The 19,960-nt window shown below is 44.7% G+C and overlaps 1 protein-coding gene across 4 annotated transcripts in view; it reads left to right on the top strand.

The window, feature by feature from the left end:
- Window positions 1-937: 937 nt before the first annotated feature.
- The window catches only part of MEGF11 (multiple EGF like domains 11), a 286,399-nt gene continuing 267,376 nt past the window's right edge, over window positions 938-19,960 (top strand). For all 4 annotated transcript variants that reach the window (XM_063142441.1, XM_063142440.1, XM_063142439.1 and 1 more), the window contains exons 1-3: window positions 938-1,057; window positions 7,347-7,448; window positions 8,981-9,081. In XM_063142441.1, coding sequence (XP_062998511.1) covers window positions 942-1,057; window positions 7,347-7,448; window positions 8,981-9,081 — 319 coding nt within the window. In that variant the 5' untranslated portion in view covers window positions 938-941. The remainder of the gene's footprint in view (window positions 1,058-7,346; window positions 7,449-8,980; window positions 9,082-19,960) is intronic.

Genomic DNA, 19,960 nt, shown 5'->3' with positions numbered 1-19,960 from the left:
ATTGAGGTTCTTCCTCCTGCCAATGAAGTCCCCAGATCTGACAGATTCTTAGCTGCAAGGAGTGGCAGCAAACTGAGGTGAGTCTGTGAAAACTCTCAGCCCAACCTACCTCACAGGGTTGTTGTGAGGATAAAAATGGAGAGGACGAGGATTATGTACACCTCCTTGGGTTCCTTGGAGGAGAAAAGGTGGGATATAAATGCAATAAATACATACAATACATATAAATGCTTGGTCTAAATAAATAAATTTGCCATTTGTATTTGATGTATATAGAGTGTTACCAAGAGAATATCGTGAGCGAGCAGTTGTCACAGTTCAGAGCACAAAGTGTTGATTTCAAAGGTTTGTTAGGGCACTTAAGGCTTTAGGTGAAATGAGAATGTTCTAAAACTTTGCCTGGAACGCAGATGACTTCTGTCCCCCGTCATCTAATATGAACTGAAAGTTCAATTGATTTTCCATCTGTCATATAGTAATCAGGTGTTTTGGAGATTCAGCAACCTTGCTATTGACACAAGTAAACCTTGTTAAAATGCACAACAGCTGCTTTCCTCCTTAGGGTTGGAACGTAGGCTATTATAATGCCTTAGTGGAAGCTTTTTATTTTAGTTTAAAAGGTGAGTGTAGGAATCACAAAAATATATATTGCTGATGGAGTGAATTGATAGCTTCTTTGCTTTCAAGTTTCTTTTAAAGAAATCTTTGGTTCCTGGGGTGGTGATGAGGAACAAATCCTTGAAAAAATCCGGGACATGGGGTGTCTTTTTTATTTTTTAAGTATGAATATAGAAGTACTTCTTCCCGTCTTCTGATTTACCCATATCCTTTTGGGTCATAAAATGTGCAAGTATAACATAAGATGAGACTGGCTAGATTAGGTGGTAGGAAGCCATTGCTGGCTTTTCTAATGCATTTCTCTCTTTTGTTAAGAAGCAGCAATGATGTTCTGTCTACTTCTGTGGTGGAACCTCAAAGTCCTTGCCCTCTCGCTCCTTCTGAAAACAACCATCTCCTTAAACCCAGATGACCCAAATGTTTGCAGCCACTGGGAAAGGTAATGCATTTACCCCCTTATTCTATTTAAAATATTGGTATAGCACGTCTCTGTTTTTAAAAAATCCAAAACATGTCTCAACATAATTCAATATAGAATGACCATAAATCTGCAGTCAAACATGGCTGGGTTCACACGATCGCGGGGGTAAAAGAAGCTATTGTGGCCCCCTGCCCCTGTTGTTTACATAATTACCTGCACTACAAGCTCCAACAGACGAGCGTTTTATTGCACGCTCGTTCCTGGGCACTCATGGATTTTCGCGAGTCCCTCTCACGATGTCATCTGCCTCCCTCCCCTTTGAGCCTCCCTCACACGACAAAAAACCACCCCAGTAATTTTTTAAAGACGGAATTTGCCACTGTCTCCTGCTCTGTGCAGAAGAAGCAGCATGATCAAAACGGCCCCCTGAATGAGCCGTGTGAATGTTGTTTGCTTCCTCTTTCAAAAGAAGAAGTAATGAGGGACAAACGCACGGGCGCAGAAGTGACAGTAAGCAAACACGATTTCTCCCTGTCTGATGACACTCTGCAGCACGGGTCGATACGTTGTCTGAACCTGACATGTGGCACGATGGGGGTGGCTTCGTACACACCCTACAATCCCTACTGCACATCATGGGTTGTAGGGTGGGTATGAAGGCACTGCCACTGCACTGCATGATGGGTTTAGATAACCTGCACTGTAGAGTGGGTAATTATGTAAACAACGGGCACTTGTGCAGGGGTGGATGTGGAGAAAGCATGACAACTTCTTTTACCTCTGCAATTGTGCGAACCCAGTCATTGAAACTGCCCTGGATAACGCATCCCATGAACAGTATGCTGCCGCTAAATCGTGCCCCCTCCATTGCCATCCTCCCTAATTTGAACTCAGCTGCAACTTTGGAGGCACCACTGAAAAGGTTTACTTCTACTTCTTAGTCTTACACACGAGGCTCCAACTTTCCCTGCTGCGTTTGTGTATGAGTCCCTGAACTGGGCATGTTTCCTGATTGGAAAGAAGCTTTCCCCAAAGCAACTGAGATGCAATGGGCCAGCCTCCTCTAAGGATGGGCGGTTGTGCTGGGATGGATTGGAGCATTCAGTCAAACCCTGTACTGTTCTTCTCCTATAAGATCGGTATGGAAAAGCCACACAGGGGTGCAAATTCCTCCTTCCTGCTCCTGCTCCTGCATTTGACTTCCAATGAGTGTAATACATATGTGTATATTTATACCATGTGTAAATGAATTGTGTTAACCACTTCTGGGCAGTCCTAAAAATTAAATGGAATAAAAATCAACTGCAGTTCAAATTTAATAAACGAAAATAAAACCAGCAACAGCAAAACATTAGAACAGTTGAGCTGAAAATACAGCAAAATGTAAAGTGATGCCAGGTAAGCCTCTCTAGAGAAAACAGTCCACACGTGGGGTGCCACCGCCCAAAAGATTCTCTCTGTGGTAGTCTGTGCCTCATTTGCTGGGGCACCTTGAGAAGGCCATCTGAAGAAGGTCTTTGGATCCAGATAGGTAAACATAAGAGGAGGCGATAATTTGGATAGTCTACACTGGAGTGACAGTTCATGAAAATTTACATTCCAAAAGACAGGTAACAGGCAGTGTTCTTTTCGTCCAAACCTGGGTGAGCTTCAAATGGGTAGGGTAAAAGACGTGGCCATGATTTTGTTCCCATGAAACCTCTACTTTTCTAGCAAATGTCCTGAACAAGGCATAATGTTTGTTCTATCCAAGAACGGGCTCTTAAAAATGCATCTCAGCTTATGCTATAATGAGCGTGAATCTTCTTAAGCAACATAAATGGGTCTTAGTGGCATTCTGAAGTCCATTATGGTCAGATTTATTAGGTTGTGTTTCTTTTAAGGATGTTGATCACACCACACACAGGCATCTAGGGCAAACGTGGGTGGAAATAGAGCCTCTGATTTGGTATTGTTTGCAGTTCCACATCAAGGCAAAGTACATTTCAAGCCCAGGAATACAATATTGATTTTGTGTGAAAGAAGTCAGCAACCCGGAGACCCAATCAAGGAGAAACAAAAATTAAATACCAGAATTGATTGGCTGCCCTAGCCAAGATGACTGTGATACTTAGATGGTAATAAATCAAGCCAAAAAGATTGAGTTAGGGTGAGGTCAAGAGGAGCAAACAGGATCATAAAATAATAATCAAGATGACTGGGGGTTTTATGTTAATAAAGAGTTGTCTAAATATGTTCTACTTTGGTATTTTTGCCAGTGGGTGATTTCATTGCACAGAGCAGGGCAGGCGGTGGCTGGGGGGCGGGGAAGGGTACATCTCTCTGTAGCTGGGATCTTGTGGGGAGCCTCAGCTGTGAAGCAGACAAATCTGATCTGTAAAACAAGCAACTTGACATCACTTCCCAGTTTAGGGTGAAATCCTGCATGCATGTTGGCATAAAAATGGTTGTCAGTGAGCAAAGTGAGCTTGAAATGTGACAACGGTCATCTCCAGTGTTGGCTCTCTCACTAAGACCCCCTGAACCCACAAAGGCTTCTGGCCCAGACAGATGCCAGGCACAGATCAAGGGTCAACATTTGGTATCTCCATTTAGGATCACGGTGTTGCAGGGCCCCCCAGTACAGGTCAATTCTCTTAACAGTGTAAGTGTCAGGACCTTGAAGAACATAATTTTGAACGTTGACAGCAGAACAATTGATAGAAACACTCCAGACCAGTAAGGATTAAACAGTGTGTCAAATCCTGCTTGTGCGTCGACACAGTGCGCTTAAGTCAGAAAGGTTATTCCCTTCCCAAACAAGGCGTTATTCATACATGTGATTTCCGTCATCCTTACAACAACCCTGTGAGGAACCTGGGAAGCTGAGTAAGCTCATGGGTCTATCTAGCTCAGTCTTGTCGACACTGACTGGCAGCAAAGTCTCTCCAGGGTTTCAAGCAGGAGTTTCTCCAACCCTACTTTGAGATGCTGGGGATTGAACCTGGGGCCTTCTGCATGCAGAGCACATTTTTTCTTGGTCATTTAGAATGGGGAGAGCTGAGGAAGCCCTGAGAGAGTTGCTTGTCACCCCAATTAGCCTGTGGCCAACGTGAAATTTGAATGGGGGACGTCTCAGCTAGCAGCTCTGTCTTCTGGGAGTTGCAGATGATACTCTGGACTAGATGGACCCCTGGTCAGCTTGACTTGGCAGTTCTTCTACGTGCTGAGGAAATATTGGCCACCTGTCATTGAATATATATTAAATTGGGGCCTCTTGACCCAGTTCATCCATTTTCTGTTCTTCTAGCACTGCACGGCTCTCCTGTTTTTGCTACTACCCAGCTCTTAACAGAACACTAAAGTTTCTTTTAGGGAACATCAGCAGCAACAACAAAAAGATACCCACTGCTTAGCTCACAATTTATGATTCTCAATTACTAGTTAATTTCTGCTACAAATTATCTCAGATTAAAATAGTTTCTGTTTAAAAATGAACAACAGTGAAAAATCAAACCCCAGAGACTTCTCTTCTGTTTTTAATAAAAAATGTATCTTATTTGATTGGTACACCCGTCATTTAGGATACTCGCTCCTCCATCATAAAAATGAAATGTCGGAATCCTACCACGCTGGGAAAGGCTCGACAGCCTTATGTTAATATGTGCTTTTAATTAGCTTTTTTGTACACAAGTAAAAACTGAACAGTCCCAGGAGGAAGACGATCTGATATGGTTTTATTTAAGGGCGTAGAGCTTTTTTTTGACATTTTCTTTTTATTGAAGGTGGCAAGCTTCGGTCGGCTTACATTTCCCCATTTCCCTTTACGAGGAGATTCCCCCCTCCTCACCCCAGAAGCTTCCTGTCAGAAAGGACTCTGAAATGACCAGTTCCGCATTGTGGAGACCGTTGCTGGACTTGAAATGTGGGGCCCTTGGAAAACCTTCCTCCCTGTGATAGCTTTTGCCCACCAGGAGCTACAGACACGAAAATGAATTTAACTGGTAGTGGCCAATTTCAGTTACTGGGGCTGCGAGTTAAGGACACACCTTAATTTTGGTCTTGATGTGTTACCTTGAGAGAATGTGAAAAAAGAAATGATTAAAGATGGCCTCTGACAGGGAGCGGTAGCTAAAATTACACGTAATTTTACAGTCCCTTTTCATAGGGTGACCATATGAAAAGGAGGACCGGGCTCCTGTATCTTTAATAGTTGCATAGAAAAAGGAATTTCAGCAGGTATTATTTGTATATTTGGAGAACCTGATGAAATTCCGTCTTCATCACAGCAGTTAAAGCTGTAGGAGCTATAGTAGAGTGACCAGATTTAAAAGAGGGCAGGGCACCTGCACCTTTAACTGTTGTGATGAAGAGGAAATTTCCCTAGATTCCCCATATATACAAAGGACACCTGCTGAAATTCCCCTTTCAATACAACTGTTAAAGATGCAGGAGCCCTGTCCTCCTTTTCATATGGTCACCCTACTTTTCATTATCTCAAAAAGCTACCTGATTTGAGATTTGACTACCCTTCAACTTACACCTGCTATTTAACCAATTAACGGTGCACATCTGCTCAGAAGTAAGTCCCGTTAGGTTTCAATGAGGCTTCCATGCTGGGATTGTAGCCCAGCTGAATGTCAGCTCACCAAACATCCTGGATCAGTTGACTGCCCTCCGTTTGGGGGTGACTAGCTGTTGCATAAGAGGCCTCAAATGAGTCAAAACAGGTTGTGCAGGTCATGCTGCAGGGAAGGGCTCAGCCTTAGAATCCATCTTCTGATGTAGTGCCTCCACTTCAGAAAATGTGAAGTGTGTCTATTTGTAGAGCTCTGTAAAGCACTTTACGGAGTAACATAAGGAAAGAAGACGGGAGGCCTGCCCCATGGAGTTTACACTCAAAATTCAAACATGTTCTTCTTGTTGTTGCTGTTAATGTTTGTATCCCGCCTTATTTGCTACAAAGCCATCAAGGCAGCATACAACAATTAAAACCGACAAAACCTTAACAATAAAAAGGAGCGTTAAAAAAACCCCACAGTAAAATATTAAAACTACGTAATTTAAAAGGCTAAATTTAAAAGATGTCTTCAGAAATTGCAGCAGCAGCAAGGCAGGGAAAAGCGTAGCAACGGGGACACGGGATGAATGTGAAGGAAGGCAGTGGCTGCGTGTATGTGAGTGGCTAGGGTGACCCTATGAAAAGGAGGACAGGGCTCCTGTATCTTTAACAGTTGCATAGAAAAGGGAATTTCAGCAGGTGTCGTTTGTATATATGGAGAACCTGGTGAAATTCCATCTTCATCACAAGAGCTATATTAGATTGACAATTTTAAAAGAAGGCAGGGCACCTGCAGCTTTAACTATTGTGATGAAGAGGAAATTTCACCAGGTTCTCTGTATATACCAACGACACCTGCTGAAATTCCCTTTTCAATACAACTGTTAAAGATACAGGAGGCCTGTCCTCCTTTTCATATGGTCACCCTAGCTAAACCACAGGCTTTATGCGGGAAAGTGGGTTTCTCAGAAGCCATACAGATGACCCATTTTATCTGACATTTACACTAAACATTTACACCTGGTGTGTAATTTTAAAATCCTCCTTACCACTTGGGAGTTATTAAGGTCCAAATTGCCCCAGGGCAGTTGCTCATACCAAAGTAACCTGATTGACTGTATGGACTCTTAATTGACTCCTAATAGGTTTAGCTTACTGGTAAAGAAATTATTCTCATCAGCATCTGGTAATAAAACCTTTAACGTGTGAGCTTTCCAAGAGTATTTGACTGCACACGGTTGGGGCAGGTCCTGAACTATGGCTACCTGCAATATCAAAGGCAGTAAGCCTGCATGCACCAGTTGCTGGGGAACATGGGTGGGAGGTGCTGTTGCACCCATGTCCTGCTTGTTCATCCCTGGCTGATGGCTGGCTGGCCACTGTGTGAACCGAGTGCTGGACTAGATGGACCCTTGGTCTGATCCAGCATCAGGGCATTTCTTATGTTCTTACATTCTTACAAGGTAGACGTCCGTCTAATCCAGAAGCCATTTACTGTGTGTGTTGTTTTGTATTTTAACTTTGTGCTCTTTCTTTTTAAGTTGTTGTAAACCACCTATGAATCAATTTTGATGAAGAGCAGAGTATACATTATTCTAAATAAATTAATTAATAAATAAATAAATATGATACTTGGTCTGTTGGGGATGCTGTTACTCGCAGCAGTTGGGTCTTTTGAGCATGAGTTTTAATATATAAGAGAGAAGGAGGGGACCTTATTCAGACTAATGATCCACCTTTTCTCCCCCTTTCATTGTCTGTTTCTAGCTATGCTGTGACTGTTCAGGAATCGTACGCACACCCCTTTGATCAGATCTATTATACAAGATGTACGGATATCCTGAACTGGTTCAAGTGCACTCGACACAGGTAAGTGGCGATCGGAAGATATTTCAAACCTTCCTCTGCCGTTTCATCTTCTCGGTATCGCTGTCTTTTTATCTAAGCCTTGGTGAGGCTCTTAAGGTGCGGAGGATAAATATAGAGCTCTCTGTGCCAGAGTCCTCCTGCAAAATTAAAGAGACTGAAAATGGATTTTTCAGAAGAAAATGTTCGTATTTTGAAAATGTGACCAATTTGGCACTGTAAAATTTTCAATTAATTTTAGGGGGAGGTTGCAATGAAATAGGAGCAACCATGAAAATGAGAGATGTGTCCATACAGCCCCACTTCTAGCTCCTTCCTTCCTTCCTTCCTTCCTTCCGTCCTTTCTTTTCATTTTTGTTTTAAAATAAAATCCCAAAGTAATACAACCATAGTTAATCTGAGGCCTGATTCACACATGGTTAACCTGAGGCATACATCACAGTTTCTTTACTAATCAAGTGTACACTCTGGATGACTGCAGGTGACTGTGTGAATCATGGGCTCCAGTGAAAACCATTGTGTTGGGGCGTAACTTCAGTCATCGACACGATGGACATGCATTTATGTACCCGTTCTGAGATAAAACAGACTAGGAAAGCTGTTGTATAATTATTCATAATGAAGTCCACTGCTCTGGCTAAAAGTGTTGTCAAGGTTATGTTTATTAATGTGGAATTGGTACCGGCCGCAGGCTGAGAAGAAGGTAGAGGGTTGATATATATGGAAATGCTTCTAGTTCTTAGACTGCAAAGCTTGGGGTTTCTTTGAAGATCTTGGAAACTGGAAGGTGGTACATGTGGGAAGGTTGGGTGTACAGTTCTCATGACTAGCAGAAATAGGACAAAATTTGCAAATTTGAAGAATGTATACAGATTGCAGAATTCTGGGTGCAGAATTTAGAGGGGGCATTTACTGCACAGCACTGGCACTGGAGATGATAAAGAAGTAGTCTTCAATATTGTATCATTAGTATGATATCATGGACCATTTAATATCAACTGCTGCAGGTAGCTAATGTTTCTCATATTCTGATTCCTACACCAAAGCCAAAGTAATATCTTTAACTGGAAACCACATGGGTTGGACCAATAACATCTTTCCTTCCAATGCCATGGTGTTGAGCTGTTTAGTAGAGTCTCCCCTTTACGGTTGCGGTGTTGGGAGCTAATAAAATGCCATGGTTTTGCCTGGTGGTAAAAACTGTCTTGGAGTGTGCGAGAGAGTCGCCTTTGCATATTGTACAATGTGTTGAACTGCTGTTTATCAATGAGCTCCATGTTCAGAGGCAAAGGAATTTGATTCTTTCTCTCTCATCCATACACATACAGAGAGAGAGAGAGAGAAATCTGATTAGAGTATAGAGCATGAGTTGCATTGTAGGATTCAAAATTTGTATTGATCCTTTTAAATATCAAAAACCTTTGCACATTTTAAAGTAATTATTGGACATACCCAACCTTGCAGTAACAAAACACAAATAGAATTCTAACTGTAGGCATTGATTTCCAATGGTGTTTTTCTGTCTTGCAATTTAGAATAAGTTATAAAACAGCATATCGGAGGGGATTGAGGACGATGTATCGGCGACGATCCCAGTGCTGCCCGGGATATTATGAAAGCGGGGACTTCTGCATCCGTATGTATATGAGGCTTGCTGCCTTTTGAAAGAAGCTGGTGCTGGCATGCGGCCATTTGAGACAGTTGCCGTCCAGCTCACAGATGTGTGGATTGTAATTTTAAATACAGCTTGCATTCCTGCATAGGCAGCAAGAAAAACTGACTGCAAATGGCAGAGTTTATGCCGGCACCACCAGGCCAGCTCCGCTGGACGCTCAGGAGCGGAGAGTGACTTGGGGCACAGCTACACCAAGCAGGATATAGCACTCTGAAAGCGGTATGAAAGTGGTATATGGTATGTGTCGGGGGCTCCAACAGTTGTCAGTGCACTTCAGTAGCACTATAAAGCAGTAGTGTGGCTCCTGCCTTTTATATACTGCTTTCATAAGAGAGTGTCCTGCTTGGTGTAGGTGAGCCCCATGGTCCATGATGACTTCTGCCAGTTGGGCTAGGTGCAGAGTCTGGGGAAACCCAGCTAGAGTAGTGGAAGGACACAGGAAATGGAGCTTGTTAGACTGGCTGCCTAGGGCATTTTGGGAGTTGTAGTCCAGTATATCTGGAGGGCACCAGGTTGGGTCAGGCTGGACTAGGGTAGTACGGATTTTGGGACAGCTGCCCAGAACAGCAGGAAGCTGATCTCCCAATACCAAACTGAATAAGAATATTCAGGCGAATTTCCCAGTTACTTATTTATTTATTACATTTATATACCACCCCATAACCAAAGCTCTCTGGGCAGTTTACAAAAGAGTTATCACTTTGCTGTCGTGCTGTGGAACCTGAGAATTGCAACAGGTTTTCAGAAGGGTTTCCTCCCAATAATTCTAGTTCTGGTGGTGGCTCTAGACACACAAATCTTGAGCAGGTGAGTCTGCTATTTGAAGAGGTCTGGGATCTGCATGGGTCAAATCTGAGGAGAAGGTCATGTTTCCAGAGGGATGCCCATATCTGGGTGAGTTTCTTCATGACGTATAGGTCATGTGGTGTGTATTGGGCCGTTTGGGTCCTCAGGAGTCCACTTCTAGACTCTTTTAAAGTGCCATTTGGGGTGATATTTTAGTGATACTGTCTCTCTGACACAACCCACACAGTTACTTCAGTGTTGCCTCGGAAGATACTCATTTTAATATTTTTGGACTCGGCTTGAAATAACAAGCGTGAGATTTGCATCCCAGGGAATTGCAAGTATTACAGAGAGAGCCTCCTGTAAATAGCACATTAAAATGTAGTTTGAAAATTGCTTTTCATAGAATTAATAGTTGGTTATGCTGCCACAATTCCCAGGCCTGTTTTCCTGATAAGGGATGATGGATGCTTCATGCCGGAAACGGTTCACTTAAATGTAGCAAAGTCAGTCGGACAGCAGTTGCACGCTTGAGTTATGTGGCTAATTATATAGCTAAGTACATGCATACAGTCATTTTAAATTCTCAGGGTTGCCAACTCCTGTGACTTTGTCTTGGTTCTTTTTAAAGATACGCTCTTAAACCTTCAGTATTCTTCTTTTATAAATAAATAAATAAATGATTCTGGTCCTCATGGCTGTGGAACCAAAGTTTCTAAAAAACCTACTGCAGTATATGTTGGAGAGTCTGACATGAGAAGCCAGCTGTGTTTCATGCTATTTTATTTTATTTACTTATTTATTTATTGCATTTTTATACTGCCCAATAGCCGAAGCTCATTGACACCTCTAAAATAAATGAAACTCTTTACATTTTGTATGGAGCAAAGTTCACGCTCTACAGGTGTAATATCCCCTTGCTGATTTATATCCAGAAAGGCCCTGTTTATCTTCTGTCTCTCCCCAGCTTCATACAGTCAATTCCTTTATTTCTGAAACCAGATACTGCCATTGCTGTGTACTCCAGGGGAGCAGAACTCCTGTCCCACCTGCCTGCTTGGCTCCCAAAGCACCTCCTGGGGTTCTTCCAGGGACTGGGCTTGTCCTCCCCACAGCAGAGGAGAATTCCTACTGTTATCTCCAATTTGAGAGTGGAGATTACAGCCGGGTGTGGGCAGTGAGGGATTCAGCCAGTGCTAAAAGAGCTGCCATGCTTCCTGGAGCTGGTGAAGTCATTTAGTGCAGCAGATGGATTCCCCACGGGGTGCTGGACACCGTCCAAAGCCTGGGATCCAGCTGGCACTTGGAGGGGCAGCTGTTCCTACCAGTGCCGCCAGAGACCCTTTCTCCATGCTGGCAGAGGTACAGAACTCTAACTTCTTCTTCTTCTTCGTCGTCGTGTTCGTGTTCGTGTTATTATTTTAATATTTATTTGTATCCTGCCTTTTGCCCAATCCTGGGTCTCAAGGCGGCCTTACAAAGTTTAAAACATACATTGAAAAAAACACGTTTAAAATACACAACAAAATTATAAGACATTAACATAGATGGAGGGCCAGATTATTCTCCAAAGGCCTGCTGGAAAAAACAAGTTTTAGCCTGCTTCCAAAAGCCCATCAAGGAGGGAGCCAGTCTAGCTTCCCTAGGAAGAGAGTTCCAGAGCACTGGAGCAGCCACTGAGAAGGCCCTCTCCCATGTTCCCACCAAGTGCGCCTGTGAAGATGGTGGGACTGAAAGGAGGGCTTCTCCAGAAGATCTCAAAGCACGGGCAGGCTCATAAGAGAGAATACGGTCTTTCAGATAACCTGGACCTGAGCCATACCACATGGGGCCTCCGTGTGCATGGCCATGACTAGGATTTTATTTAGCCTGTGGATGGACTAGCAAGGAGCAATCCCCCTCTCCCTGCAACATCATTCTGCACTCCTGTTGGACAGTCCTCTCCTGGGTCTTTTGACATTACAGAAATCCTCTTTAATAGTTTTGGAGATGGTGGGGGGTTGTCCTTGGGGCCTTTGTGTGCAAAGGATGTGCGGTGCCATGAAGACCCCAAGTAGAGCTGAGTTAATTGCATGAATCCGCACTCGGATTGCGGGGCTGGGAAGCTGAACTCCCTCTCTGTGCTCTGGTCCTAACAAAGGTGCCTCTCTGAAGCCTCTGTTTGCACCAGTGGAGGCTTCTCTTGAAATGCAAATAGCGTCAGAGAGGCAATTGTCAGTATCACGGCAAGGAGAGATTTCAACATCTCTCCCCCACTCCCCACCCCGCCCCTGTCCTGAGGCTGTTCAGGCATCCCCAGGACTGCTATTTACCTGCACATTCATTTCATTAACGCAGTTAAGATCCACATCTGCCACGGACCCTTCAGCTGAGGTCCAGATCAGAAGTTTCATTATGAGGAGGATGGCTCCTTGGAAAAGGTGTTGCTGAAGCCATTTTTTGTTGGCAGTAACTGGAGTTAATAGTGTGTGGCGAGGGGAGACCCCATTCCACGGAGTGTGTAATGATCAAAAGCACACCTTCGGAAAGTTTTATTTTTAAGTTGTAAGTTCAAGGCTAATTGGTTCTTCTTTCATTAATAGTAGCCTTGATTTCTTGCAAAAGTTTTTAAAACGGCTTTCTAATTAAGTGCGGCACATTTGGACGAGCAAGGACTGAGTTTGTGAATCTCAATTAACAGCGTTCTTTCTGGGCTTAACAGAACGAAGTCAGGATTCCTTGCTGTTGAGTTGATTTTATGCCCCCTTTCAAACATTCCATTGCGATTGCGTAGTAAAAAACCCTCACCTTCATCTGGAAGCACTTTTTGTAGAGCAGTGATTGTATGGGGGTGGGATGAGGGAATAATGGAGGGAACCCCTGATTTTTACCTTTGGGGTAAAAAAAAAACTTTGGGAAAGGTTGGTTTACACTGAGAGCACCTGCAATGCGTTTCACAACAGATTGTTTTTGTCCTCTCTGCTCCTATGGATGAGGTTTCCCCCCTCCTCACCTTCACACACACACACACACACACACAGAGAGAGAGAGAGAGAGATGACTGGACTGGACTGGACTGGAGGAGTCTGTCTGGTGTGGAACCTTTAACTTTCATAGCCAAATATCATGGTCGCGAAGAGACTGTAGAATACTACAGGCTCTTCACAACCGCCACGTACTCTGTTTTGGACCGGTCATTTTTCATCCGTGTCTGTGGTTGAGGTGGACGTACTCCTTCTGGGACAGTGGTCTTGCATTATGGATGAGTGTTCCCCCGCTACTACAAGGGGACCATCAATCTCATTTTACTACGACATGATGGATGCGAGTTGGTGACCAGAGGTGAGAAGAATACAGTGAATGAAGGTACTTGCTAACTTAACCACAAGAGATTGGAAAGTGGGAACTGAAGGATTCTAGAGAGAAAGGATATCCCCTTCATGTCTCCTGCATCAGAGATCTCAAGTAATCACTAGCCTTGTCTGTTAGGCTATCAACCGCAGACTTGGAAAAATGCATTATTTTGGCTCTCCGCCCCTGTTTCTTCAATATTTCCAGTATGCGTGTCAGAGAATACCCAATATTAAGGATTGATGTTTTAGACTAATGCTAGATCTAATCTCTTTCCCATGTATTAATAGTTGTGCACTGTGTGTTTGGATGCTATGAGATGTATACTGGGAAGTTTGACAGTCTTGGCTAGGACAATCCATTATTGGGGGGAAAAGAATAATACAGAAAGCTACAAAATCCTTGGGATTTTTCTAAGAAGAGCTGTTGAAAAATGCTTGTTCAGCGTTGAGCCACTGAGCTGCTTAGGCAACAGAGCCGGCGGGGGACAGGGGGGTCTCCAGTGCAGTCTTAAATAGGTTCAACAGCCCCTCCGTCTTCTGTCCTGGGAACCTTGGGAACTAGAGTTTTGTGAGAGAGGCTTATTGATTATTGTGTTTCTTGGATACAGCATGATGAAAGGTGCCTGGATTTGCCTATGCTGTTGGGTAAAGTCTGTAAGGGCCAAATAAAATCCAGAATTGGCTCTCCTAACACATTTTTTTTTGCTTAAAAGGAATGTGTGTGTGAAGGGGAGGGTGAACAGTGGAGGAGAGTTGAGCTGGATGGGGGATGGTTCAGAGGTGGGGGCAGAGACTTAATTCTTCGCCTTCCATCAACCGTGGGGGCTTCCACACACAGTCTTCGGGGCGCCCTGAAAGCGCTTCAGGGCGCCCCGAAACTCCTAGTGTAGCTACCTGGTCAGAAGAGACGGAGGAAGAGGTGGTGGCGGCGGCAGCAGCGAAAAGTTCCCAGGGCTCGGCGGCTTCTCTGGTGAGTCCTTGCCGCGGAGCCCAACTCCCCGCAGGCCTCCTCCTGCTGCCGGCAAAAGAGCCACCCGGGTTGGAGAGCTCGACAGAAGAACCCGGGTGGAAGCCCCCATGTCTTCTGTGAGTAGCAAGGAAAACAAGCAAAACAGCGTGCTCCACTCCCTTTTTGCCTTTACCTTTCTGTGGCCTTTTCCGCTGCCACAAGGCGGAACCCCCTTTCCCCCTTCTTCAAACCAGGCTTAAAACTCTCTGGGTCTCAGTTATGTGCTTTAGGCAATGTGAGGGTTGGTTATTAGATGTGGGGTGGGTAACTCAAAAAGAAACAAGACCACAAAGTTTCAAATAACAAAGGTTATTTTTTTTACTGAAGAAAAATGTAAATAGGAAGAAGTTTTAAAATCTGAATGGACACACACACACACACAGTGTGAGCAATAGAGTAATAAACTAACCAGGGCCTAATCTCCACCTGCAGCCCTTTCGCAACGGAAGAGGCATGCTCCCGAAGGTTCCCCGCTTCCACAATTGCCCCTCATGGGGCACATGCGACTGATTTGTACCATAGTTAGAGGAGTGCCATTGCAGGAGCATATGTGCTCCATTACGGTGCTTCTGCGTGAGTATTGGTAGAAGTGGGCAGGGCTAGGCAGATGGCTATGGGGCACAGGGTTATTTTTTTAATTACTTGTGAGGCATGCGCAAGAGCGCAGACACTCAGCAACACATGGTGCAGGACACTCGGCGGTAAAACACGCTGATACCCATGCACACGCCCCTCACTACTAATTGGCTGTTTGCTGAGCCCGGAATTCACGGCAAATAGCAACGACCTCGCAAAGGGGTGTGTGTGGATACGGCAAACATTGTTTGCAATGAACGCGAGAGAGCCAGAAAAACCGCGGCAACAGCAGCCGAGATCAGGTGAAGGTCACATGGCTCATTAGTGATGACTACGATACAATCAGGGCCGGCACTGCCATAGAGGCAGCTCAGGCGGCGGCCTAGAGCGCCAAAGTAAAAGCCTAACTTGAACAGCGTGCCCGGAAGCTGCTCTCCCACAGCAGCTCTGAGAGAGCGGCTTCTGGGCATGCCGTTCCAAAGCCACCCACCCACCCCCCAACCCCAGTGTCCTGGCTTCGAAGCCAGGAGCGGCTTCCGGCCGGGCGCTGGCTTCGAAACCAGGACACTGGGGCGGGGGGCGGCTTCGGAACAGCACGCCCGGCTGGAAGCCACTCACCTGCCTAGGGCGCAAAATAGTCTGGCACCGGCCCTGGATACAATCCTGCGATAAACGGCTGGTGTAGACTCTCACCCCCCCACCCCCCCAGGACTAAATGTGTCCAGCTAGACCATGTCCCTACTTTATCCAGGTCCCTTATCTGAGCAATATCATGCTGTCGTTGGTCCAGCTCTCTCAGCCGGTCCTCCAGTTCCAAGCAACTCCTAACTCCTTTTTTCTTGGTCTCTGAGCTTTCTTTTCTTTCTTTCCCTTTCATTTCTGCTCTCCTGCCATTTTTTCCATAGGCTTTTATCTCTTAAAATTGTTTTTGTCTCTCCCCAACTCCAATCAGGAGGGCAGTTTCTTGCTCATTTCTATAAACTAAGTTTCTGTTTCCTTTGTTAACCCTCTCCTCTTCCTCTGACCTTGTGTTGAACTTTTTAATCGCCTGGTTTCCTGAGCAAACTTCCTGGCCTCCACATTCTAACTAAGCTTTGGACCTCTAAACTATTAGTCTTTTACCTGAAAATGATTAGCGTGCACACAAATGATTTATGCCGTTAATATCCTCAAACCAAACTAAATACAAAATTAGCAGGCAGTTCTGTTCCTTCACACCCCAGTACCATGTTTGTGATATTAATGGCAACACACACACCCCAAGCTACGTTTGGCTGGAGAGAAGGTAGGGACCCATATTATACACATCTTTCTACATCCCTCCTCCAACACTGCAGCTAATAGTTTTGAGGAGGGTACAGTTTTGATTGGGGAAATATGTCAGAAAGGGTGACCACATACATACTGTATTTCTTCGATTGTAAGATGCACACTAATTTCAGTACCACCAACAGAAAAAAAGCTTTGATTCTAAGAAATAATAAACGCACCTGCGATTCTAAGACGCACCCCGTTTTTAGAGATGTTTATATGGGGGGAAAAGTGCGTCTTAGAATCGAAGAAATACTGTACCTGGAACTGCTTTTTAAGCAAAGGAAAAGATGCCAAGAAATTTCTCCTACATTGTGTCTGGTCAGGCCCTAAGATTGCCAGCTTTTGAAAAATGCTCACCTTTTCCTAGGCCAACCTTTCCCAATGTGGGTACCTCAAGATATTTTAGATAACTCCCACCAACCTGACCATTGGCCATGTTGACTGGGGCTAATGGGAGTTGTAGTTCAGAACATCTGGAGGGACCTGCACCAGGGAAGGCTGGTTCAGGAACAGGAGCTGAGGCAAAGAGGGAAGTCAAAGCCAGTACAAACTCCTGGAGTAGCCTGAGAGAGTCCAGAGTGGACTGGTTGTCTTTATCCTGATACCGGGGCGCTTCTAAATGGAGGGCTCCTAGTGCGACCACTGAGAAGGCATTGTGCAGTAGTTCCATCTTTTTTCCCCCTTAACAAATTTTCTGAGGTAAGAAAAAAGTTGGAAGAGAGCACAGGAGGGTTACAAGTAGAAGATAATTACTTCTTGGACCTCCTCCTCCCTCAATAAAATTCCAGGAATGAGACAGGGTGGTGGATGGCCACCCTAGATGTTCTCTTACTTGCTTCTATGCATCCAATAAGACTGCAACCCATCACTTTCACACAGCATCACATAGAATTCTCTCTTCCTGAATGCTGCTGCATACCTGGGAGAGGACTTGCTTTCTGGAAGTAATGTGCCTTGCTACTTTGATCTTCTCTACATTAAGCAAAAAACCTGCCTCCTTACCTGGCCTCCCTCTTCGGGAGTCTTTCCAGGTTTACGATGGAGGCCTTTAGACAGTGAACATGTGATGTGGAATTTAAAACTTCCCTTCTCGGCAATGCTCATTGAAACAGTGCCTTCTAGTGGCTAAATTATAGTGCAAAGCTGGCACTTCACTAACTTTTAGTACAGCTTATCTCTGATCTTTTTGAAAGTGGGATAAAGGGGGAAAAGCGTGGGAGATGTCATTAAGGTTGATGATGTTGTGTAAAGGACCTGCAAATTCCATGAGAGGCCAATGATGAGTGTGCAATCAAAGGCTCATGAAGAAATAATCTTTTTCTCTGTTCTCCAGCTACATGTACACACAATGCTACTTTCTCTACTGTAACGTCGTCTTTGAAAGCGAGCTGCACACAATGGGCAGTAAATTCACACATAAGTATGATTTAGTGTATTTGGTTTGCTAAGGTAAGCCTTTTGGCAAAGTAAATGCATAAATTGCAGAAAAATCTTCTCCTCTGCACTTCTCTACTTCTCTCCCTTTGCACCTACTACTCACCCTTTTTAAAGGCTTTTAAAATTATTTAGACTAGATTAGAGCCCAGGGTAGCTTTTTTATTTCTTCCTTGATGCTTTAAAAAAAAAAAAGGAAAGAAAACAGCCTGTAGGTCTTTTGTTATGTGTTGCTCTCTGAGCAGAGACATTAATTGAAGATCTCCCTGCTTCTTTTTTTAACGCCCCCCCCTCCAAATTGTGCAGGAAGGAAAGAGCTTCCAATTTACTAAATGGACCCTTCTTTTTCTTTTTTGTTCAGAAAACCAAGTCTTTGTTCAGCCTGTCCTTTTTAATCTTTGCAGATTGCAGGTTTGTATAAAGCATCTACGGGGCAGTTACAGCAGACTGTGTGCTGGGCAGTGGAAGTGACAAAGATCCGAGCACTGAGGAAAAGTGGGGGAATTGCCTGATATTATTAATTAATTAATTAAAAACATTTTTATCCCGCCCTATATCGTTAAGATCTCAGAGCGGCGTACAGATAAACGCATACAGTATAAAACAATAAATATGCACCGTTAAAAACAAATAGGTAGAAAATACTTTGATTTCTCCTCCCTCCACCCAAAAAAGGCACAGTGTATAACTTAGAGAGAAAGTCCTGGTTCATTAACAGAGCACATGTTTTATGTAAGAAGTGCCCTGCTGGATCAGACCGAGGGTCCATCTATTCCAGCTGCACTCTGTTCATACAGTGGCCAGACAGCTGTTGACCAGGGACCCACAAAGCAGGACATGGTGCAACAGCACCCTCATACCCATGTTCCCCAGAAACTGGTGCACACAGGCTTACTGCCTCAGATATATGCTTACTGCCTCATGTTCAGTCCCTGGTATCCCTAGGTAGAACTGAGAATGACTCCTGTCTGAAATTGGGAAAAGTCCCCACCAGTCAAACTGGATGATACTGATCTGACTTGATATAAGGGAGCGTCTCCTATGTCTCAGGCCCAGTTTCAGTCCCCAGCAACTCCAGGTAAGACTGGGAAAGACTGTTTGAAAGCCCAGAGAGCTACTGGCAGTCAAGGTGGTACTGGGTAAGATGGACTACCTACTTCTTCACACAGCCCATCGTGAAAGTATTTACTTATTTATTTTATTATTGCATTTATATCCTGCCTTTTTTCCAGCAAGGAACCCAAGGCGGCGTACGTAATCCTCCTCCTCCCCACTTTATGCTCACAACAACAACCCTGCGAGGTGGTTTGGGTTGAGAGTCTGTGACTGGCCCAAAGTCACCCAGTGGGTTTCCATGGCCGAGTGGGGACTCCCAGTCCGACACTCTACACCACTACACCACACCTGCTCTGATCGGAGTGTAGTAATGGTCACCAATTTGGATGGCTTTAAAAAGGGATCGGACAAATTCCTAGAGGCTACTAGTCCTGATGGCTCTAGGCTATCTTCAGAGTCAGAGTCAGTAAGCTCATGGACACCAGTTGCTGGGGAACATGGACTGGAGGGTACTGTTGCACCGTGTCCTGCTTCTGGGTCCCTGGGGAAATGATGCCTGTGTGACAGATTGCATTATGAGACTGAGCATCCCTGCCCCTGGCAGCCTCTATCTATGTCCCAAGGTTAGAGAAACTTGCAGATTGGCAGGCTGGCAGTTGATGCTGGGCTGCACAGAACCAATTGTACCAATGTGTTTACTAGGAGGGAGCACAGCATGTGGGATGGGACTCCTTTATCATGTATGTAACTTCAGCAGCACGCCGACAGGTGCTTTGCTCAGCCAGAGGAACTATGCAGTCCATCATAGAATCATAGAATCATAGAATAGCAGAGTTGGAAGGGGCCTACAAGGCCATCGAGTCCAACCCCCTGCTCAATGCAGGAATCCACCCTAAAGCATCCCTGACAGATGGTTGTCCAGCTGCCTCTTGAATGCCTCTAGTGTGGGAGAGCCCACAACCTCCCTAGGTAGCTGATTCCATTGTCGCACTGCTCTAACAGTCAGGAAGTTTTTCCTGATGTCCAGCCGGAATCTGGCTTCCTTTAACTTGAGCCCGTTATTCCGTGTCCTGCACTCTGGGAGGATCGAGAAGAGATCCTGGCCCTCCTCTCTGTGACAACCTTTTAAGTATTTGAAGACTGCTATCATGTCTCCCCTCAATCTTCTCTTCTCCAGGCTAAACATGTCCAGTTCTTTCAGTCTCTCTTCATAGGGCTTTGTTTCTAGACCTCTGATCATCCTGGTTGCCCACTTCTGAACACGCTCCAGCTTGTCTGCGTCCTTCTTGAATTGTGGAGCCCAGAACTGGACGCAATACTCTAGATGAGGCCT

The sequence above is a fragment of the Elgaria multicarinata genome, chromosome 16, assembly GCF_023053635.1.
Source record: "Elgaria multicarinata webbii isolate HBS135686 ecotype San Diego chromosome 16, rElgMul1.1.pri, whole genome shotgun sequence".
Taxonomy (NCBI): Eukaryota; Metazoa; Chordata; class Lepidosauria; order Squamata; family Anguidae; genus Elgaria; species Elgaria multicarinata.
Note: the sequence above shows the minus strand (reverse complement) of the source record. Positions and strands in the feature narration are given on the sequence as shown.